General features: G+C 36.4%; 1 protein-coding gene, 1 long non-coding RNA gene and 1 pseudogene across 3 annotated transcripts in view; 2 read left to right on the forward strand and 1 right to left on the reverse strand.

The window, feature by feature from the left end:
- LOC132018250 (uncharacterized) overlaps positions 1 to 2,657 on the reverse strand; it is a 97,461-nt gene extending 94,804 nt beyond the window's left edge. The window contains exon 1 of the long non-coding RNA XR_009404482.1: positions 2,605 to 2,657. This is a non-coding gene — a long non-coding RNA (uncharacterized LOC132018250). The remainder of the gene's footprint in view (positions 1 to 2,604) is intronic.
- On the forward strand, positions 2,642 to 21,019 carry IRAK1BP1 (interleukin 1 receptor associated kinase 1 binding protein 1). Of its 2 annotated transcripts, XM_059400968.1 has the most exons (4): positions 2,642 to 3,056; positions 11,462 to 11,527; positions 20,120 to 20,250; positions 20,350 to 21,019. In XM_059400968.1, the coding sequence occupies exons 1-4, from the start codon at positions 2,742 to 2,744 to the stop codon at positions 20,618 to 20,620; spliced, it is 783 nt and encodes a 260-aa protein (XP_059256951.1). In that variant the 5' UTR covers positions 2,642 to 2,741; the 3' UTR covers positions 20,621 to 21,019. The 2 variants fall into 2 exon arrangements, with proteins under 2 accessions (XP_059256951.1, XP_059256952.1); XM_059400969.1 differs by lacking the exon at positions 11,462 to 11,527.
- Positions 7,193 to 7,308, forward strand: LOC132018914 (U2 spliceosomal RNA; annotated as a pseudogene).
- Positions 21,020 to 23,728: the final 2,709 nt, after the last annotated feature.

Raw genomic sequence — 23,728 nt, forward strand, 5'->3', positions numbered from 1 at the left:
GGCTGAAAAACTCAGTCATCTTTGGCTTATCCTTCTCTCTTATTTACTATATAGTTCTGTCACCAAGAACAATTTCATTCTTCTTTCAAAATTACTCTTTTCTCTATTTCTTCTTTTTTCCCATTGCCTTTATTATTTACCAAAATGACTCATCCCAAAAAAGTTACTTCAATATAGTAAATTTGCATTTCTTTAACTATTGGTGAAAATAAACATTTTTCATTTTTCCTTCATGACACAGGCTTTATTACTCCTGCTTTCTTGATTTGTGTTATATGAATTATATGTCTTCCCTTCTCATTCATATGTTGAAGTACTAACCATCCCCCATGTGACTGTATTTAGAGATCGAGCCTTAAAGAAGAAATTAAGGTTTAACTAGGTTACAAGCATGGAGCTCGAATCACTAGGACTGGTGCTGTTGCAAGAAGAGGAAGAAACCCCAGGGATGCTTGCCAACGTAAGAAAGGCCATGGAAAGACACATGAGAAGGTTGTCTGCAAATTAAGGAGAGAGGCCTCAGGAGACACTAAAACTGTGGGCATCTTGATCTTGGACTTTTAGTCCCCAGAAATGTGAGAAAATAAATTTCTGTTAAGCCTCCTAGTTTGTGGTATGTTGTTACAACAGGCTTAGCTGACTAATTCAGTTTGCCTATGCTTATTATCCATTTTTCTTTTATTTTTTTTCTGGTTAGACCTCTCTAAACATTAAGGTTATCAGCCTTTTATCCAAAATAAATGTTACAACTATTTTTCCCAACTTATATTGGCCCCTATTTTGTTTTGTTTTATATACTGAGGTGTTTTTTTTAGTGCAGTAAAAATTTTCAGACCTTTAATGGCTGCTACATTTGAAATTGAACTTAGAAAGTTCTTCTATTTTTCTAGTCCACACAGAATTAGATAGATATAGATTATAGATAGATGGATGATAGAGAGATGTTAAATAGATATGATGGGTGGATGGAGAGATCATAGATAAGTGATAGATGATAAGAAAGAAAGAAAGAAAGAAAGACAGATGGACAGATAATAGATGATAGCTGATAGGTAGATAGGATGGATGATAGATAATAGATTGATAGCTAATAGGCAGGTAGGTTGGTAGGTAGGTAGATAAGATATACATGGTGATGGATGGATGGATGGATAAAAGATGATTGCTAGATTGTAGGTAGGTATTAAAAAAAAAAAGTTCTTCCATTTTCCAGTATATTTATGTTCACTTTTATCTTCTTCCAGTTCTTTTTATCTCATCTGAATTCTACTTTCAATGTAGGATGTAAGATACAGATCAATTCTTTTTTTCAGATAGCTAATCAATTACCCCTGTACCATTTACTCATTTTCCCATTTACTTTAAATGTTTTTATCATATCCTAAATAGTTACATGCACTTAAAACCCCTGTTGCTTTGTACTAATGACATTCATTCATTCGATAATTCATTTTGGAGATGATATTGTTCCACATTTATCATTAGGGAAAAATAATTTTCCACCAAATGCAAGAAATACTATTTTGAGGGTCTCAAATTATAAAAAATTTATGGAGGAAAGTTTTTAAATTAAAATAATCACAATCGGTTTTAGCGAACAATAAACATCAAAATAGGTACAAAATTACTTTAATCCAGACATGAACCAAATGAAAGTGTGAAGGGGGTACCATCTAACTTAGCTGAATTTTTTTATCTTACTAATCAAAAATAAGAGAAAAATGATAAACTTCATGAGGATTGTGGGTTGGCTTTTTCAGTCTCCTTTCAAGAGAATGCTTGTCTTTCTTTTTAAATTATTTATTTTTAAAAGGATTTCGGTTTTTTTTACCCCACAGGGGACCGAAGTATACTATCTATGTAAAAATATATTTTACATATTTAGTGGTAAGAAGAAATCCCCCCCAGTGGGGATCAGTCGGTTGAAGTTTGTAGTGCTCTCTCAAGAAAGGGATACAGATAAGAACCTAGTAGTACTGCACCAACAACGTTCATGTTGAATGAACTTTGATAGCTGTTGAGTCTCTCCTGTCCGTATTCAAAGCCAGAACCATTCTAGAACTTTTAGAGAAAAGTCAAGAGCCGAAAATGATGTCAGATCTATTACTACTATCGTCTCTCCATTATTTTTTCTTTGCTTCCCATATGGCAAGCACTTCCCATACGGAAATGTGAAATGGATTATCCATATGACAGTAAAGGCAATGAAACTGAAACTCTAGAAATTATAAACTCCCAAGATCAAACTGGCAGAGAGCAGTTCATTCCAACAGAAATCTCTCGGGTGCCACGGCGCTGTGGGGCCTCAAAGAGCTCTCTATCCAAGAGGTAGAGTAACGTCAGATTAGGCAAGGCTGGGGACAATGGCAGCGCCGCCTCGCAGAAGTACAAACGCAGTCCGGCTCTGCCCCGCCGGGCCTCCCTGGAGCTTCCCTGGCCGTCAGCTAGTCAGAGGGTCAGACGCGGGCGGTGGGCGTGGAGAGGCGGAGCTCTCAAAGGGAAAACTCACTATGGTCTTTGAAAACCTTAGGTAAACACGCTTAAAACTATAAGGACGTGCCCAGCCAACACCAGGTAAAGGAGGTACGGCAAAAACCTACTCACAGCTCCGACTCAAAAAACTCGGGCTCCCAAGCCCATCCCGGAATCCTTTGCGCCGCGCTCAAGAAAGCCCTGGAACACTTGGGCTCCTTCGGCCGCCGTAGGCTCTGCGTTGCTATGGAAACATAGCTACCTTCACTATGTCGTTGCTACAGGCCCCTCAGTCGCGGGTGTTCGTGGAACTGGTTCCTTGGGCTGACCGGGGCCGGGAGAACAATGTGGTCTCGGGCAGTGAGTTGCTGCCCGGCTTCCGCCGCCCGCTCTCCTCAGCACAGACCCAAACTGCGACTCGTGAGGTGCACGTAAGCGGCACCGCGGAGCTTTCCGCCAGCCCAGACCGGGCGCAGGTGGCGGTGTTAGTGAGCAGCACCAAGGAGACGGCGGCTGAGGCCAAGAAGAGCGTGTGCCGCCGCCTAGACTACATCACGCAGAGCCTCCAGCAGCAGGGCCTGCAGGTGAGAGCTTCGCAGGGGAGGCCACGGGACCGACCGTAAACACCCGAGGCGGAGGTGCGGCCCCGGCGGCCCCTGGAGCCAGGAGGAGGTGGGGAGGGGCTTCAGAGCCTGGGGCGCGTTGGTCTCTCTGGTATTCGAAAGCGCCAGTACCTGGCGGAGTGACACTTCGGCCACCAAAGTTGTTATTCCCCCCATTGACTTTTAAAATGCAAGAAGGCAAATCGAGTAGGTTTTTATGGGGCGGTATTTGCCGCCGTGATTTTGTTCTTAACCTTGATAGGAACTGTTAGACTGGACACTCCAGATGTAAATCATTCTTTGTTTTGATTCTGCACTATGCGATGACCAAGGGCGGGAAAACTCGGCCTGGTCTCTCCTAACCGTGTTAAGCTTCGCGTGGAGTGGCTCTTCAGTATTTTTCGCAAACAGTAACGTGGGTAGGAAAGTGGCATCCATTATCCTTTTATATAGACAAAAAAAAAAAAAAAAAATTCTGAAGTTATTTTAGTTTTAACTTTCAAGACAGCTGAGCCAGTATATTGTGGATGCCACATGAATGAAATACCTGTACTTACCAGAGATGTCCATGAACCAAACACTGAATACATCTTACCTCGACTCGACTTATAAGAAGAAAAAAATGAACCAGCTTTATGTAATCTGAACGACAGCTCTGTAAGGTTTTAATACCCCTAGTTCGATTTAAAGACGTTAAATCATGCTCTCAATTTCAGCCAGGGCGGTATTTGAACTTTTGTCTTTTTGAAACTAAAATCTCTATTTGTTCTAACCATAGCTGGCGCCAGATAATTAGAATACAAGAAAATTAGAAACCACAGAACGGATCAACTCATTTCCTTCATTCTACACAGTGGAACTCAAAAGGCCAGAGTTTTGATTTATCCAGGATAACACCAAGTTCATAAAAGTGCTTCTTGTCTATTGTTAGACATGACACAGGCCCAAAAGCAAGTCTTTATTTTAAGGAAAAATATATTTGTACTGCATTTACAAACATAGAATTATTTAAAAAGTCATTTGGAAAAGATGCCTCAATGACAGTTTGAAAGAATTCAGGGGTGCCTGGGTGGCTCAGTGGTTAAGTGTCTGCTTTCAGCTCGGGTCATGATCCCAGCGTCCTGGGGTCCAGCCCAGCATCAGGCTCCCACCTCAGTGAGAAGCCTTCTTCTCCTCCCACTCCACCTGCTTGCGTTCCTTCTCTCATCCTCTCTCTCACTATCAAATAAATAAATAAAATCTTTTAAAAAAAGATACAAGAATTCAAATGCTAATTATAAATAACGTGAATTAAATGGTTTACTATGTAGAAAATTTTCATAAAACTGTTACTAGTGCTGCAGTCCTGTTTGCATATGACTAATTCCTAATTTATTTACACAAAATGTATATCAAGTTCACATGGCTGTAACTTCTAATATGTAAAGCAATAAATTACTACATCTGAATTAATAATTATATTTAATAATATAATTTAATAATTATATTTGGGTTCAGTGTTCAAGACATAGAAGGTCAGTAATCTCCCAATTAAGTATGCAGTCATGGAGATTATTTGTTCAGTAGAAAATGCAAAAAATCAATTATGCGGGCGCCTGGGTGGTTCAGTTGGTTGAGCAGCTGCCTTTGGCTCAGGTCATGATCCTGGACTTCCAGGATTGAGTCCCTCATCGGGCTCCCAGCTCCTTGGGGAGTCGGCTTCTCCCTCTGACCTTCTCCTCTCTCATGTTCTCTCTCACTCATTCTCTCTCAAATAAATAAATAAAATCTTTAAAAAAAATCAATTATGCTACTTTTCAGAATGAATTATAATGGGTTTTCACAAAGTCTTTATTCATTTTAGACTTTGGAGTTTTGGATTTTTAAACATCACTCCCCTACTTACAGGTCTCCTCATATTCCACATTCCTTTGCTTAATAGATGGACCCTAATTCTCTCATTTTCTGTCATCTCTCTGCCCTCCTTGACTAGCTGACTCCCATTTTTTCCTTTAAGAACCAGCCAAGCTCACCTCCTTGGCATTCCTTTTCTAGCATAACACTAGCCTTTGCTAGTTCCATTATTACAAGTGAGGAACATGTTCCATTCCCTACTTGTAATAAAACTTACCATTCTATATTTTAACTGTTGCTTTACTGGTGTCTCCTTCATATTCCAAACTTCTCCAGAGCTTGGACCATTTTCTATCACTTGCTTTGCATTCATGGGTTCAATGGTTTGAACCCATGCTTGATGCTTTTTACACCTCACATAATATATACTCAAAAAGTGGTTTTTGAATGACTAAAAGAAAAAAATGAGGCCCTAAATAAACTATTCAACTCTATTATAGATAATTTTATGATCATATGTAGTTTCACATGTGAAGGCATACCCTCGTTTGTAGTGTTGTTTTCATGGAAAAATGTTTTAAAGTTCTAAGCAGTATTTACTTATTCAACCATCAAACATTTTTTAAGCATTTCCTATCACTGCTTATTTTAAAATAGCACTTAATATGATCTGTAATTATTTTGCTTTCTGGTTTGTATGTTCCCTCCATAGGCTCATAATTTTTTTTTTCAATAAATATGTAATAGATTCATGTTGCTGGGCACCTAAAGTAGAGAATGAGTAAAACTTAGTCACTGTGCTGAAGGAGTCTTATGATAGGAATAGACTAATATATAATAAGTGCTGTGAAGAAAATATGTACCTGAGACAATTCAGTAGAGTAAGAGAGGTAATAATGTTCATTTTACTTGAGGGATTCCAGAAAGGTTTCATAATGGAAGTGACTCTCGTGTCAGATCTTGAACAGTGAAAGGAAAGCATTCCAGTTACACACTAGAATGCAGCAAGTATGTGTGTTCTGAGCTCTATATGCAGTGCATTATGGCTAGGACACAGGACTAGATGGGGAAAATGGAGGAGACTGAAGAAGAAAGCTGTAGACAGAACATGGATGAAGGCGTTGTTTGCTATATTGAGGAGTTTGGATATTACTGGGATTAAAAAAAAAAAAACCCACCTGTTTAATTGCTAGACCTTTTGCAAATGTTATCTCATTTCATACTCATTCCCACCACATGAGACTGGCATTTCAGTTGCTGTTTATAGATGAGAACTCTCAAGATCAGAGTGATTATTGGCAGGTAGCTTGCCCAAGGTCATACAGGTAGGAAGTGGCAGAGTTTAGACTCCAGTCAAGAATTTTGACCTCAAACTCTTGCTCTTAACCAATATGTTGCTGCTTTATTGTCTTGGCAATGGGTGACTGAGTTTTAAGTAGGGGTTGTAACAGATGCTATTGATATCCCACACTTGTATCCCTTGGCACTTCACATTTGTGTGCATACAGGCCCAACTTCCATCTGCCAACACTTGTGAATTCCTTGCCAGTTTTTCCGGATGCAGTTTTTCCTGGCTCCACCTACAAGTGGGCCAGCCAGTAGTGCTAAAGAATTAACAACCCCTCTCAAGCTCTAGAAGCCTTCAACTAACAACTGAGAGAAGTGAGTGGAGAGAGACCTTACCCCTTGGGCAGGATAACTGAAGCATGTGTTCTGCCCTGGTTCCCAGAGTTTCTCTGCAGGAATAAGTTCCAGTTGCCCACAGTGGTGACTGCTTGACAAATGCATACTTTAATGGCTTGCTTTCCTTTTGTTTCACCTCTCATTCCCCTGTAGTAGTGTTTCTTGGGATCATCTTAAAAGTTAACTGCCTGTACTGACATCCTTGTCTCAGAGTCCATTTCTGGGGGCATTCAAATGAAGATCGGAAGTAGTAGGAATAGATTGAACATATCATATGAGTTGGCTTCAGTCTTTAATTATTAAAAATGGTGACAAAATTATTTTCCTTGTTGTTAGGTATTTATACGTTTTTTAAATATGTTTTTTGGACATGAATTCCTTGCTTACACATACTTTTAAAAATTAAATTAAAAATTAATTTAATTTAATTTAAATTAAATCTAAAATCTAAAAATTAAAAAATTACAGTCTAGGAGAAAAGTTTACATCTTCACTACAAACATATTCTTGGCATAGTCAGTATTATTTTCTTTTTTAATTTTGCCAATTCAGTAGTCAAAAAAAGTTACTGTCATTTTCTGTGTTTTATTTTTTTACATTTGATCGCTTCTCGGCCTTTTGGCTAAGATCAAGTGTATTTTTTTACATTTGAGATTAAGCTTTTTTCATGTAAATTGCCAATTCATAATACTTTGTCCATTAATTTATGGGAACTTCTAAAAAATTAATTTCAGCTGTACAGTATAAGGATTCAATAATTCTGTTCATTTCTCAATGCTCATCAAGATAATTATACTCCTAATCCCCTTTAACAATCTATATCCTACTCCACTCTTCCCTCTGGCAACCGTCGGTTTGTTCTCTGCAGTTAAGAATCTTTTCTGGTCTCTTTTTGTTTGTTCATTTGCTTTTTTTTTAAGTTCTACATATGAGTATAATCATATGGTATTTGTCTTCTGGCTGACTTATTACTTAGCAGTATGTACTCTACATACATCCATATTGTTAAAAATGGCAAGATTTCATTCCTTTTTTATGACTAATAGTCCAGTGTGTGTGTGTGTCTGAATGTCTGTCTCACTTTTTTTTTTTCTAAGATTTTATTTATTTATTTGACAGAGAGAGACCCAGTGAGACAGGGAACACAGCAGAGGGAGTGGGAGAGAGAGAAGCAGGCTCCCCACACAGCAGAGGATTCCAGGATCCTGGGATCATAACCTGAGCCAAAGGCAGATGCTTAACAACTGAGCCACCCAGGAGCCCCAGTCTCACATCTTCTTTATCCATTCACCTATAGATGAACACTTAGGTTACTTCCATATCTTAGCTATTATAAATAATGCTACAATAAACATAAGGATGCAGACATCTTTTTTAATTAGTGTTTTTGTCTTCTTTGGGTAAATACCTAGTAGTGGAATTACACTGATCATATGGTAATTCTAACTTTTTGAGGAACCACCGTATTGTTTGTTTGAGACCAGTTTGCAGTCTCAACAGTCGTGTACAAGGGTTCGTTTTTCTCCACATCCTCACTAACATTTGTTATTTCTTGTGTTTTCTGTTTTAGTCGTTCTGACAGATATGAGGTGATATCTCATTGCGGTTTTAATTTGCATTTCCCTGAGATGAGTGATGAGCATCTTTTCATGTGTCTGTTGGCCATCGCTATACCTTCTTTGGAAGAATGTCTATTCGGGTCCTCTGCCCATTTTTTAATTGAATTATTTGTTTTTGTGGTGCTGAGTTGTATAAATTCTTTATCTGTTTTTGATATTAACCCCTTATGGATATATCATTTGCAAATTATCTTTTCCCACTCAGTAGACTGCCTTTTTGTTTTATTGATGGTTTCCTTCCCTGTGTAAAAGCTTTTGATTTTCTTGTAGTATCAATAGCTTAATTTTGCTTTTGTTTTCCTTGCCAGAAGAGACAGACCTAGAAAAATGTGTCTATGACTATGTAAGAAAAGTTATTGCCTGGGTTTTCTTCTAGGAATTTTATGGTTTTAAGTCTTACGTTTAGGTCTTTAATCCATTTTGAGTTTACTTTTATGTATGGTATGAGAAACTGGTACAGTTTCATTCTTTTGCATGTAGCTGTCCAGGTTTCCCAGCACCATCTGTTGAAGAGACTGCCTTTTTCCCACTGTATATTCTTGTATCCTTTGTCATAGATTAGTTAATTGTCATAGGCCATATAAGTGTGGGATTATTACTGAGCTCTCTCTTCCATTTCATTCATCTATGTGTCTATTTTTGTGCCAGTATTTACTATTCTGATTACTGCTGCTTTGTAGTATATTTTGATATCTGGGGTTGTGATACCTCTAGCTTTGTTCTTTTTCAAGATTAAGAGAACGTTAAAATTAAGATTATCAGTAATTCTTTTATGTATTGCAAAAATTTTCCCAATTTTATCTTTGCCATATAACTTTTTACAGTATTGAACATTCAAAATTTTTAAGTTTTATTTTGTCAAATTCATTAATCTTTTCTGTAGGTCTCTTGCCCTTGGTGTAACACTTATTGGGTCCTTCCAAAGCTTAAGGTTATATAACCATTAACTAATATTTCCTGGAACCTATAGGGACCCTTTATACTACACTAAATATTTGCTATGTTAGAATTTATTTTGGTATAAGGAAAAAAAGGTTTTATTTTCTCCTAAATGGTTAAGTTGCTATACTGAAATCATGTATGAGGTCTTATCCCTTACTGCTTGTGCAAGAACCTAACTCAAATTGCCTTGAAAATAAAAAGTATTAAAAAAAATTTTAAATTAATAAAAATTTAAAAGTATTGCTTTACATAATCTTAAATCGGTAATATGCCCTTTAAGTATGTAGTGGTCAAGACTCTATTTTGATGCAGCTCTCCTGGCTTTCCTGCAGCTTCCTGCATGATACCAAAACAGCTGCAACATTTCCAAGCCTTACACCACATACTGTACCATAACAAGAAAGACAATAGTTCTCATTTTCCACAACCACATAAAAACAAATATTCCTGGGTGCCTGGGTGGCTCAGTCAGTTAAGCGTCTACCTTTGGCTCAGTTCATGATCCTGAGTTCCTGGGTGGAGCCTCCACCTACTTTGGGCTCCTTGCTCAGCAAGGAGTCTGCTTCTGCCTCTCCCCCTGCTTCTGTCTGTGCTCTCTCTCAATGAATATATATATATATATATATATATATATATATATATATACACACACACACACACACACACACATAGATATATGTATATATATTTGCATATACATATATATGAACATACTCCTGTAGTTCAATGCAAATTGACAACCTAAATTTGTCCTTGTGGCCAGAGAAATGGCATATACTAATTAGCTTCGATTGGATTTCTGCCTATTTTTAACCATAATCTTGTAGCAAGTTAGGTGTGATAATCCTGAATGGTTTAGACCTATGATTATTTACCTTGAACCACAAAGTTGCTACGTAGAAAAAGTAGAGGTAGAATGTATGACACAAGGATTCCATACTGCTGCTTATGCCTACTGATTTGAAATGTTACTGGTATTATATTTGCAATCCAGACATTCTTGGATCAGTTTCAGAATACTAGTTCTTTTCATTAGTACCACATTATTTAATTACATCTTGGTAATTATATCTTTGCAAAACATTTGTAGGGCAACTTCTCTCATTACTTTTCTACTAAAAAGATTTCCTGTCTTTGAGGGATATGTTAAATGACAACATGAAGACACAGTCAGAAAATCCAGACAGTATAAAATTCTGCAGTCCAAATAAAACTTCTGTTCATATTTTGCACTGTTTATGTATTAATTTCAGGAGAATTGCCGATTTTATAATATTGTGTCCTGGTACATTTACTCAAGCATTTTTTCTGTGAGGTTTTATGACTTTCTTCATGTTTATCCTTTTTAATTTTACTCCTGCCATAGCATGGTTTTTTGTATCTATTCAGAATGTCTACCTTCATAACTTTAGTTATTCTTATACTGACTGTTTTGTGTTTTAAAATTGGCTCTTTATATTTGGATATAAAATAGCTTCCCAGGAGCGTAATTGGGAAAACTTAATGGACTAGGCCGGTATATTTTAGTATTTTTTAGTTTGTAGCCGATATCGCAGGATTTCCCAATCTCAACATTATTTTTAACATCCTCATCGAAAACAATTCTTTGTTATGGGGATGGTCCTCTGCACTGTAGAATATTTAGCTATATTCCTGGCCCCTACCCATCAGGTGACCAACTTGTCCTAATTTACCTAGGACTGTCCCAGTTTTGCAACTGATAGTCCCATATCTCAGGAACCTCCTTGGTTCCTGGTAAACAGGAGCATTTATTCACTGCCTAGTTACTACATCACATTAGTGTACTCCCCTAACCCATTTTAACAACCGAATATACCTCCAGACATTAACAAATTTCCCTGGGGAGCAAAATTTCCTTCTACCTTGGGAACCATTACCCTATAGTTAAGCAGAAAAATCTCATATTTTCTCATTACCAGGAATATAACCACACTGAAACAAATTTAGGTTTATTTAGCATGATCAGCAGACATACCCCTGTAACATTCAGAATGCTTTATGTACAAATAATTCCTCATTTGTATACCACTCTTAAGTTCCTACTTTGTGTACTAATGTAAAAATTACTACAAATGAAGTGACGATTATGAAATTTTCAGCAAATATTTATAGACTTTGAATTTATTTTATGTAACTTTTAGGAAAGTTTTAAACATGAAGCAAACCAGTTCTTTCCACATACTTTGTCATTCTGATTTTAGTAAGTTCAGGTTTCTACTTTATGTTTTAGAGTCACTGCATTTAGTAGCCAAACCGTTAGTAATCATACTCTTGTACTTTCTGCTTCAGGCAGAAAATGTAACTGTGACAAAGGATTTTAGAAGAATGGAAAATGCTTATCACATGGAAGCAGAGGTATGTACTTATCATGACAAATAATTGGAAACAGCATGACTTTGTGGGAACAATTTGCATTTATTTTTGTACTTGAAAGATACAGGAGAAATTCTTCTCATGGTATTAATAAAAGATTATTTTTCTCAAAATCACTCTTGGTATTAATATCTGTGGAGTTTTTTTGTTTACTTATTTTTTTTTAGTAATCTCTACAACCAACATGGGGCTTGAACTCAGGACCTCAAGATCAAGAGTCACATGCTCTTCCCACTGAGCCAGCCAGGTGCCCCTGTGTGAACTTTTAAAATAAATTTTAATGAGATTTATTTGTGAGAAATAATTTTGAAATGGAATAAAAATAGTAAGGAGGAAGTGGCAGTTAATTGCCACCTAATAAAATTGTAATAAAATTATCACTTTGTAAGCAGGAAACACTATAGGAGAGAAATTTCTTCTCAGATAAAAAGTAAATTAATAAACATAAGGATTAAAACACTTTCAACATTCTTTTCTTTTGTAATGCAATTTTATTTTATTTAAAAATAAAACCACTTGTGGGCTCCTTTGTGGCTCAGTTGGTTAAGCATCGGACTCTTGATTTTGCCTCAGGTCATAAACTCAGGGTCATGAGATGAGTTCCACTTCGGGTTCTGTGTTCACTAAGGAGTCTGAGATTCTCTCCCTCTCCACATGTGCATTCACACTCTCTAAAATGAATAAGTCTTCAAAAATAAAAACCACTTGGGGTACCTGTTGGCTTAGTAGATCTGTCAACTCTTGATGCTGGGGGTTGTGAGTTCATGCCCCACATTGAGTGTACAGAATAAAAATAAAATCTTTAAGGGGCATCTAGGTGGCTCAGTCAGTTAAGTGTCTGACTTAGCTCAGGTCATGATCTCAGGATTCTGTGATGGAGCCCCAAGCCCATGTTGGGCTCTGTCCTCACCAGGGAGTCTATTTGTCCCTCCCCCTCTCCCTCTCCTCTTGCTTATCCTCTCTCTTTCTCTCTCAAATAAAATCTTTAAAACTAAAATAAAATCTTTAAAATAATTTTAAAAGTAATAAAATAAAAAGCACTCAACCTTTGCCCAGATTAGAAAGAACAAAATATTTTTTGTGCACTCACTGATAACATTTAGTTCCTACTACTGCCTATACTTTTTACTTATCTTTATAGATTTTTATGATCAGGATTTCATGAAATTAGAGTATGTATAGCTGTGGTTAGGTTATAGGACAGCTGTTGTTTCAGCTTCCAAACATCTTAGGATAGGTGCTAGGTCCATACTGCCTCCTGTCACAGGAAGCAAACAAGAATGGAGTTAGAGTGGACTCTTATTGATCTAGTCAGATAACCTTTACGTTAGAGGTAGGAAATTTCTCGAGAAATCATCTGTCCTTCAGGCAGATAATAGATTATTTTTCTAGTATTAAGGATAACTTGGGCTCAGACTTCTCAAAGACTGTTGCAAGAATTAGAATGGAAATTAGAATCCTGGCTTCTTACCTCTTTGAGATAGTAATTTTTACAAACATTGTTGTTCCAGTACTTAATTTAATAGTTTTGTGATTTCACCACTTAAGATTATCAATTAATTGAACTATCTCAAGGAATTTTTAAATTACTCATGATAATTTTAGGAATCCACATGACAAAATTTATTTTATAGTAGTTGGGACTAAAAAGTATCTTTCAAAACAAGTTGAAAGGGGTCTGAGGGAATGGACAAAATGGGTGAGGGAGTGGGGAGTGAGAGGTATAGTCTTCCAGTTATGGAATGACTAAGTCACAAATGAAAGGTACAGCATAGGGCATACAGTCAGTAGTAGTGTAACAGTGTTGTATGGTGACAGATGGTAGCCACACACACTTCTGGTGAGCAGAGCCCAAAGTATAGACTTGCTGGGGCACCGGGCCGGCTGGGTTGGTTGGTGGAGCATGTGACTCTCCATCTTGGTGTTGATAAGTTCTAGCCCCATGTTGGGTGTAGAGATTACTTAAAATCTTTAAAAAAAAAAGTATAGATTTGCTCAATCACTGTGTTGTGTACCTGAAACTAATGTGACATGTATGCCAACTATAGTTTTTTAAAAAGGGAGTTATTAAAAAAGAGAGTTATGAAACTTCTCAGATGTGAAAAGTTTTAATATAATTTTTAATGATTTTTATTATATACACTATGATATCATTGTCTCATATCAATTGTTTTCTTAAAATAGGTTTTCAGTTTGGGACTTTTTTGGGTGATATTCACAGAAGAGATTAGATGTCCAAAAAAAAAAAAAAATCACAACAGGGGATAGAACAGAGTAGTAAGATTCCATATTATGGAGATCAAAAGCCGGGAGTTACTCTGGAACTCCTCCAGTAGTTACTGCCTGTCAGGATTTCAGGCTATAGTGAATGTTCATTGGCTCAGATTATCTTAAGTAAATTGGGTTTATTGTGAGGGTAACACCAGGGAGTAAGGAGGAAAAAGAATGACCCCAGCAAATGCACAGACAGGCTTCATGGAAAACTGGCATGTTTTTCAGATTGAGTTGTTTTAGGGACTCACTGTGCAGTTACAGAAAATGCATTAGAGCTGCTTGTTTTGCTAGAAGAACATGACTAAATGAGGACTTGGCTAAACACTGCTCATCTTCCTTCTGCTATACTTACTTCTTAACGTCATGTACTCAGTTTCCTCAGAGAATCTGATTATATTTTGTATAGAGTTCCTCAATAGCCAGAATTCTTATATCCTGCCATCTGCAGTCAGTGGAGACCAGGGGTCACAATGTACAAAATAATGTCTAACATACTAATATTCTCATGGACAGTTAAATATATAAAGTAAGATCAGATGGTAGAACATTACATAATAACTAAAATTTTCATCCTGAAAGGGACTTCAGAGATTCTTTATCTAAACTCCCACCTACCCTCTCTTTATTTTAAACTCCCACCTACCCTCTCTTTATTTTAAAGATAATACCGAAAATTAGAAATTATGTAAGTGCATGAATATAAAAAGTTTCTTCCATTTTCAGACATCTAATCAATACAGTATTTTATAACATTAAGCCAGAATTGACTTACTAGTATTCCTCCATTATGCACCTCTCCAAGAACAAAAGACTAAACTTGTTCCTTCAGATAGATACTTGAGGTTCAGTAGCATGTTGATGCTACTTTTTTCTTCTCCAGGGGTAAGACTCCTCAGTTTCTTTAGTCATTTCTTATAGTAAGACAAACTCTTTATTGAGCTAATTTCCATCTAAAGCACCTGCAGCTATAGTGTCCTAATTGTGATTTAGCCAATAAGTAGTAGAGAAGGATGATTATCTTCTTTATCCTAGAATGTTTAAGACTGAACTTCTTATACTCGCATCACAGTGTTAACCTTCTTTTGAGCTCACAGGCCTAATTAGTAATTACAATTAACTGAACTTTCTCACATGCTGATTTTAAGTCAAATTTCTCTTATTTTATACTTTGTTATTGCTATTTCAAAATGAAATGTGTTTAAATTTATCTCTGTAAAATTTTATCCACTAGATTTAACCTGTATTTCCAGCCTGTTAGGATCTTTTTGGATCTTGATTTTATCAAGCAGGGTTTATAGTCCATCCTGCCAGCTTTCTGTCACCTGCTGATCTGATCATCTGTGTACCCATCTGTGTAATTAATAAAAATATTAAGTAGCATTAATCAACTATGACACTAACCAACAATGTTGCCATGAAGACTATATGTCAGTATATCCTAAGATTTATTTAAATAAGTAAAATATAAATACTTTATTTCTGTAGTATTTCTCTGATAACTTGCCACCTAGGAAGTCAAGTTTAGCACATGATGACTTGTTCTTAATCTCAAATCTACATCCTCAATAGATTAGCCTTTGGATAGAAATAATTTGGCAGTGGTTCGGAAGATAGTTTAGAAGAGAAGCATTGAGTTGGTGAACTTCGCTCTCAGGAATAAAAGCAAAGTCAAAAGTCAGATTGTTTTCTACTTAATATCTCATCAAGAAACTCAATACTTAGAGAACCTTATAAGACTTACAGTCTTTAGTTCCTGTGTTCTTATTTTATTGTTCCAGAACCATTAAAATGAGAAAGGTTTGTATTCTTTTCTTCAGAGACAGGACTAAGAAAGCAGTGAAGATTTAAAGAGGGAAGATAAGAACAGATTGTGGCAAAATGACAAAAGAAAATATGCAAAGTATTTGAGGCCTGTGGCAATAGAACAAAATGATATAACAAATGATAGAACAAAGGGCCTTGTCTTCTTTCCTTCTCACAGAAACCTTTTTTCTTTCTTTTCTAATTTCTTACAAACTAATTTTTAAAATAATCTGTTCTAGAATCCTGCTTAGAATTGAAAAGCATCTACCCTACTACATGCAGTTTGTTCAGTGTTATCTGCTGTACTTTTTTTGGAAATTAGAACTCAAAGTATTTTTAAAGAGGACTTTGGCCTGGTTGTTTTTTTTTTTTTATGGTAATTGAGAGTAGCAATAATTCAGAAGTCTCGTTTGCAGAAATTTTTAATAAACAGATTTTACTTATCTAATAGACAAATTCATTGAAAGCACTTAAAATCTCCTATTTTCGGGGTATCTGGCTGGCTGAGTCAGCAGAGCACGCAGCCCTTGACTTGGGATCATGAATTTGAGCTCCATGTTAGGGGGTAGAGTTTACTTAAAAAAACAGGAAAAAAACCCACCACCTATTTTGGAGTTCAGTTTCTTTTTCAGTACTAAAATTTCTTTCTTTTTTTTTTTTTTTTGTTTAAAGATTTTATTTATTTATTTGACAGAGAGAGATCACAAGCAGGCAGAGAGGCAGGCAGAGAGAGAGGAGGAAGCAGGCTCCCTGCTGAGCAGAGAGCCCGATTCGGGGCTCGATCCCAGGACCCTGAGATCATGACCCGAGCCGAAGGCAGCGGCTTAACCATTGAGCCACCCAGGCGCCCCAGTACTAAAATTTCTAAACTAATGATTCTTCTTGACCAAAGAGATGGGAAGCATTTATGTCTCAGTCTGTTTTATAATTTAATATAGCTAGTACAAGATAGTATGTAAAATCTATATATGTGTGTAGATTTGTAATCACATTATTTTGCCCTGAAGAAACATATAGAGGATTTTGAATATGATATATGAATTTATCTTGAAATTTTTTATCTGCAATGTATGAGATAGATTGAAAGTTTTTTATCCTGAATACCTCTTTTTAAATATTGTGATGCAACACCTCTATTCTTTAATAAAGTGACTCTGCCTCATTAACTTGGATTTCTACCTAGCTGTGTATTGATTATACACCACATTACTGAATTTAAAAGAAGTTCAGGGCATTGGAAGGCTTAAAGCAGTTCTTAAACTGTTAGAAAAAGCAGAATACAGTTTTTTTTCTACTAATTTACTTCTTGCTAATCATTTTACCCACACATTCCTAAACTATAGTTTGTCCGTGCTTTGGGACAAAGACAAAGAGCTGATAGTCTGTTCAACAATGTAGATGTAGCTCTAAAAGCTCATCTGCTAACTTTGTAAGTCATGGTAGTGATAAGAAGGATGCAGGGCAGAGTAAATTGTGTCTGGGCAACTCTGAAACTGATCTCAACAGATAGATTTTCCAGTTATGTCTAGACATAGAGCAGGTAAGTACCACATGTTAAACCTGATTCTGTGGGATTAGATTTGCCTCAGATAATTAGGGGTGGTAGGGAATTGAAAAAAAAAAAAAAGAACCAGTATCTTTTCTGAAAACTGCTTAGGAATTTTCACTGTCCTTCCTTCCATATACTACTACTTTTTTTTTTTAAAATAGCAAAGAATACCAAGGATGCATACAAAAGATTCAGTATGTTTCATAGCAAAGCAGGTATATATTTATAAACACTGTTTTCATTTTAAGCTGTCAGAGTAGAAATTGGAAATTTTTTTTTAAATAAAATTTATTTCAAGGCCCTGTGTCGCAGTCAGTAAATGTCCGACTCTTAGTTTCTACTCAGGTCATTATCTCCGTTTCTTGAGATCAAACCCTGCATCAGATTCTGAGCTCAACAGGGAGTCTGCTAAGTTTCTGGCTCCCTATCCTGCTCCTCCCCCACATTTGTTCACTCTCTCACTCTAAAATAAATCTTAAAAAAAAAAAAATTTAATTCAAGGACACTTATGTAGCAAAGAATTGCTTTTGTTGATACTTGGAACCTGTTATGCTCAATCACTTTAATCTGCATGCAAAGAAACCCTTTGAACTCTCAAAACCTCTCAAATTTAGTTACCTTCCAACTCCACAGAGGCACTGTAAATCTTGCTATATTTCATAACATGTAATGAAGTGTATATACAGTGCCTCTGTGACACTCTTACAGGTTAAATATAGCAACAAGAGACAGGATTTTTTCCATACACTATACAAATGCAGAAAAGTATTATATTGTCTTTTTTTTTCTTTTTTTTTTAGGGAGAGTGAGCACACAAGTGGTGAGGGGACAGAAGGGGAGAGAGAATCTTAATCTCACAACCCTGATATCATGACCTGAGCCAAAATCGAGTCACATGCTTAACCAACTGAGCTACTTAGGCATCCCTTTATTTTTCATTGTTTTTTAAAGATTATTTGAGAGTGAGAAAGAGAGAGCACAAGCGGCAGAGGAGGCAGAGGGAGATAATCTTCAAGCAGACTCTCTACTGAGCACAGAGCTGGTAAGGGGCTCAATCTCACAACCCTGAGATCATGACCTAAACCTAAGAGCCACCCAGAAGCCCCCTGTATCTATTATTAAAGGTAGTCTACGGGCATTTTGGAACTTTGATTTTTCAACCAGGAAGGAAAGGCAAAATTTTTAACTATTCAGAGGTTAAAAACTAGCAACCTGGATGAGGCTGGGGATATTGATTTTTGACTAATAGATTGATATTTTGACTGATACCATAATTTAAAAAAAAAAAATACTTAAAAGACTTCTCTTAAAAAGACAGACAAGACTTCTGCTTCTGGCTGAGATAGAATAACATGAACCAGATTTACCTTCCCACCTGAAACCAAAAAATGTACAAAGTATGTGAAAGAGTGCTTTTCAAAGAGTGATTATAAGGAAGTGAAACACAGTGATCCCTGAGAAAAAAGAAACAAAAGGTCCTATCATGTTGGTGTGCTTGGGTGGCTCAGTCACTTAAGAATCTGCCTCTGGGGGTGCCTGGGTGGCTCAGTGGGTTAAAGCCTCTGCCTTCGGCTCGTGTCATGATCTCAGGGTCCTGAGATCGTGCCCTGCATTGGGCTCCCTGCTAGGCTTGGAGCCTGCTTCCCTCTCTTTCTTTGCCTGCCTCTCTGCCTACTTATGATCTCTCTCTGTCAAATAAATAAAACCTTTAAAAAAAAAAAAAGAATCTGCCTTTGGCTCAGGTCATGATCCTGGGATCCAGCCCCATGCAGGGTGCAGTGTTGGTCTTCCTGCTCAGCTGAGAGCCTGCTTCCCGCTCCCCCTCTGTCCCTCCCCCAACTCGTTCTCTCTCTCTCTCAAATAAATAAAATCTTGCAGGGGGGGGGGGAGTCCTACCATGTCCATATTGCTGTGTTAAGAGTGTCCAGGCACCTTCCCAGGGAAGGGAAACCACACAGAGCCTGGCAAACTCCTTGTATTGAGGAAGTGGAATTGAGAGCCCAAACAAGACGGCTAGAGAGTTTGTAGGAGAGTCGAGGGCTACACAAAGAGAGGTCTTTAGAGAACTACAGAGGGAACACCTCCCCCATTCCCTCAAGTATTCAGCAAAATACTCACTAGCACATACATGCACAGAAATGACCAGAGGCTAGAAAAAAAGTCACCCCCAAAATTAGAGGAAACAGTGTTTGGGGTTCATATAAGGCTGAGGTACAACACCGGCCAGACTAGAAAATCTTGATTAATAGGGCATGAGGTGGAGTATAGACACTTCTCTATACTCATCAGGGGGTAATAATTAGTGCCAGATTGAACATTACTCTAATCCCACCTAACAGGTTTTTTGTTTGTTTGTTTTTTTAATTTCTTTGAGAGCAAGCAAGCAAGAGAGGGAGCTAACATGGGCTGCGGGGTAGGGGGAGAGGCAGAGGGAAAAGCAGACTCCCCACTGAGCAGGGAGCCTGATGCGGGGCTTCATCCCAGGACCCTGGAATCATGACCCCAGCCAAAGGCAGAGGTCCAGCCAACTGAGCCAGTAAATCTTAAAAGCAAACCTAAAGAGATCAGTATTTATAGAAATACAAGAATATCCAATACCTCCCATAAAGTTAATTTACAGATTGCCTTGCATGCAAAATAGCATGGAAATAAAGCTCACAATAAGGATAAAAGAATCAAACCCATCCAGAACCAATGTAGATATTAGAATTAACAGACAAGATCATTAGTTATTACAGCTGAATTTCATATGTTGAAAAGTTGAGACACTACTTTAAAAAAATTCAATAAAATGTAATTTAGTTGTAAGGGTCAAGTAGGCTTATCTGTCACATATTATAAAATGACCTCATTATTATCTGGCTTTACTTCTTTTACTCACATTTAGAGAAAATTTTGAAAGAATGCATCAACCATGAAAATAATTTCAAGTGTCATTTCATTTACAGGTCTGCATTACATTTACTGAATTTGGAAAAATGCAAAATATTTGTAACTTTCTTATTGAAAAGTTAGATAGCTCTGTTGTCATCAGCCAACCCCAGTTCTATCATACTCCAAGTTCTGTTGAGAATCTTCGGTAAGTTAAGTACATCTTTAACTAAATTACCAATTAAAACTATTCAGTGTTAGAGTTCATTGAATGTCATATTAATAATGTCTGCATTTAATTCCCAAGACGAAAAGCCTGTCTTGTTGCTGTTGAGAACGCACGGCACAAAGCTCAAGAAGTCTGTAACGTTGTTGGCCAAACTCTAGGAAAACCTTTATTAATCAAAGAAGAAGAAACAAAAGAATGGGAAGGCCAGATAGATGATCTCCAGTCATCCAGACTCTCAGGTTCATTAACCGTACAACAAAAAATCAAAAGTGCAACAATACATGCTGCTTCAAAAGTATTTATAACTTTTGAAGTAAAGGGCAAAGAGAAGAAAAGAAAAAACCTCTGAAATTCCAACTAAAATATATTGTTTGTATCATTTTATTTTTATACTTTTTATGTTTGCTTTGTCCTGAAAATATATATTGTATATTCTATAAAGTATTTCTCCCCCAAATCTGTCAGTTCTTGAATATAGTTCCACAAATACCTAGGTTTACTTTCCATTTTTAAAAACTTACTATGGGGGGGCGCCTGGGGGCTTAGTTGGTTAAGCCACTGCCTTCAGCTCAGGTCATGGTCCCAGGGTCCGGGAATTGAGTCGCATCTGCTCCTTGCTCAGCAGGGAGCCTGCTTCTCTCTCTGCCTCTGTCTGCCTCTCTGCCTGCTTGTGCTCGCTTGCTCACTGTCTCTCTCTCGCTCTCTCTCTCTGACAAATAAATAAATAAAATCTTTGACAAAGAACTTATTATGGCAAATACTCTGAAAATAAATATGTTATATGTGCACAATTATATACTGACAATATAAGTCATGTATAAGAAATTTTTATATTTCTACTACAGGAATAAATATTGGCAGTCTTAATGACAAGGAATACATAACTTTTGATAAAAGGGTAGTGAGGTATACTAGGAAAATATTTTGATGCCAGGAATAAAATATATAAACCAGATCCTCTTCACCAGGCTCCTTTGATTATACCAGCACTTTCCAATACAAATAAATGCAAGCCACATATGTAATTTAGAATTACTTAGGAGATATATATTTAAAAAAGTAAAATATAAAAAATAAAAAAGCAGTTGAAACTAAGTTTAATATTTAATCTAAGGTGTCCAAAATATTATTATTTCAGTATATAATCAATATTTTTAAAATAATTATTTTAAAAATAATTTCTATTTTTTATACTAAGTTTTCAAAATTTATAGTTTACATCATAACATCTTAATTCATATACTAAATTTTCATCAGAAATACCTGATCTGTATTTATTTCCTAAAATGTAGTTGAAAAACTAGATTCATACATGCAAGTTCCAAACAAGATTAAAAGAGCTAGTAACTCTACATCAAGAAGCAATTTCAGGTAGCAATTTTCAAATTAAATTTTTTAAAAATTTAAAATTCAGTTCCTTTATTGTACTAGATACCATTTTAAGTACTTGAAGTGGTTTAATGGCTACTGTGTTGCACAGTGTAGGGTTCTACACTTGCGATAATACCTTCAGGCTGTTTGAGATGTAGCAGCAAGTACCTGACATTCCTGTTGCATGGCACATTATCTGCAAGTGATCATCAACCAGAACTGTTAGGCAGCACAGGTTTCCCATTCCCCACCACAGAGGTATGGGCCCTAGGGTTTTTCCTCTGACCTATCTCCATCCTCCTATACCAATATTATTTTCCTACCACACGCTCCAGTATGTAGTTTATATCCCCGCCCACTTCCTTAAGTGGCACTGAAATAGTTTTATCCATCTCCTCTGTAGGGTCCGTGGCAGGAGGGAAAGTGAAAGCTAAGAAGAAAAGCTTTAGGATCTGACACCCTGTGTTCAAATTCAGACTTTACAGCTTTATTACTAAAGGAGTGTAAGCTGCTTTAGAATGAAGATCTTATCTTGTTCATAGCTGCATTCTCAAACCTGACGTAGTGTCAGGGCCAACAAAGAGTAGGCTCTCAAATATCTTCTGAGCAAATTTACCAGACGTGTGAATTTAGCAAGCAAGGCACTTTGATATCATTAAGCTTCTCTTTCCTCACCAAAAAAATGAGGCTAAATACCTACCTTTCAGTATTACTCTAAGGATTAAAATTGATAAATACAAGACCATGAGAATAATGCCTACCATACCACAGCTGTCAGTCAATAAATAGTAGCCATTATAGCAACCACATTTTTTGATTACTGTCAACCCAACTAAACTAAAAGTTGGCTCTTCCAAGTCTTCCATTAAGATGGATTTTTAAATAGTTATATTAAAGATATTATCACAAAATCAGTTTAAGATATGTTTTTTATTTCCAAAAAAAGAGATAAAATATATTTTAGCTTTGATTTATCCAGTTGGGTAGAAAAGTATATTGGGGCTGAATACCAAGGAAACAATATTTATACTCAATAAAAATTTCATTATATGGGTAGATTTTTCTTAGCTGTAGCTTCATTATATTTTGGTTTCATCTTATTTGGTAAAGAGGGTTTTCAGCTTAGCATGAAATACCTAAAAATAAATGTTAAGTTACCGAACACTTTTTAGAATTTACAGGATTTTTTTAAAGATGGTGCTTCCAAAAAAAAAAAAAAAAAGCCTATAAATTGGGCAGTCCTGCAATTCTGTGAAGTGGCTAAGAGAAAAAAAATCCTTCAAGGACTGGCCTGGATTATGTATAACATCCCAACTTCTCAAGATGAAGGGTATCAAATTTTAGTTGTCAATTGGTGGCAGTTTAATTTTTGACACATGGCATATAATTCAGTCTCACAATGACTCAGGGGGCATGTACCACAAAGGCTGCTAGAATAAGCCTATTCCAAACCTAACCCTGAAAAAATTTCTTTCTTGTGAACCTCCCCCTTTTTAAAAAATCTTTTCAGAAAGCAGCGAATTATAATTGCTGTTTTCTGAAAAAAAAAAAAAAAATTCCCATTAGGATATCTGAAACAGATCCACTATACTCCAAGCACCTTTGTAAAAGGAAATACTATTAAGTAAATATTCTTAATATTACTGATAAAATTTAGGATTCTATTCCATTACATGGCAAAGGTTACATTTTTTTTATAGTAGCAATTTACCTTTAAGTATCAGTGTTCTTACTTGACAGTTAATTTTAGTTCAACATAAATTAATAAGACCTGAAAAAATAGTTTATAACTTTAAGATGCTGTACTTCATATCCCATAATTATTGTTATGTCCTCAGGAATGTAGGTCGAGGATCTCCTAATTCCATTTGACTTGTTGATGAGAACTTGATAGCAAGGAATTCTTCTCTCTGGCCTAGAAATATGAAAACATGAATTATGAGGTCAAATATGGGAGTTAATATATTATTATCTACATTACAAAATTGAATGGGAGGCAAATGCTTTCCTACTCAGTCCCAAAAGAACCCCACTACATAGTTTAACTAAAATAATATTTAGTATTTTTTATGTATATTGTATTTAC

Source organism: Mustela nigripes, chromosome 5 (genome assembly GCF_022355385.1).
Source record: "Mustela nigripes isolate SB6536 chromosome 5, MUSNIG.SB6536, whole genome shotgun sequence".
Classification (NCBI taxonomy): domain Eukaryota; kingdom Metazoa; phylum Chordata; class Mammalia; order Carnivora; family Mustelidae; genus Mustela; species Mustela nigripes.

Coding starts and splice junctions, on each gene's coding strand:
- IRAK1BP1 (XM_059400968.1), top strand. CDS start 2,742: ATGTCGTTGCTACAGGCCCCTCAGTCGCGGGTGTTCGTGGAACTGGTT. Junction 11,528..20,119: donor CTTATCACATGGAAGCAGAG/GTATGTACTTAT, acceptor TTTCATTTACAG/GTCTGCATTACATTTACTGA. Junction 20,251..20,349: donor AGTTCTGTTGAGAATCTTCG/GTAAGTTAAGTA, acceptor TTAATTCCCAAG/ACGAAAAGCCTGTCTTGTTG.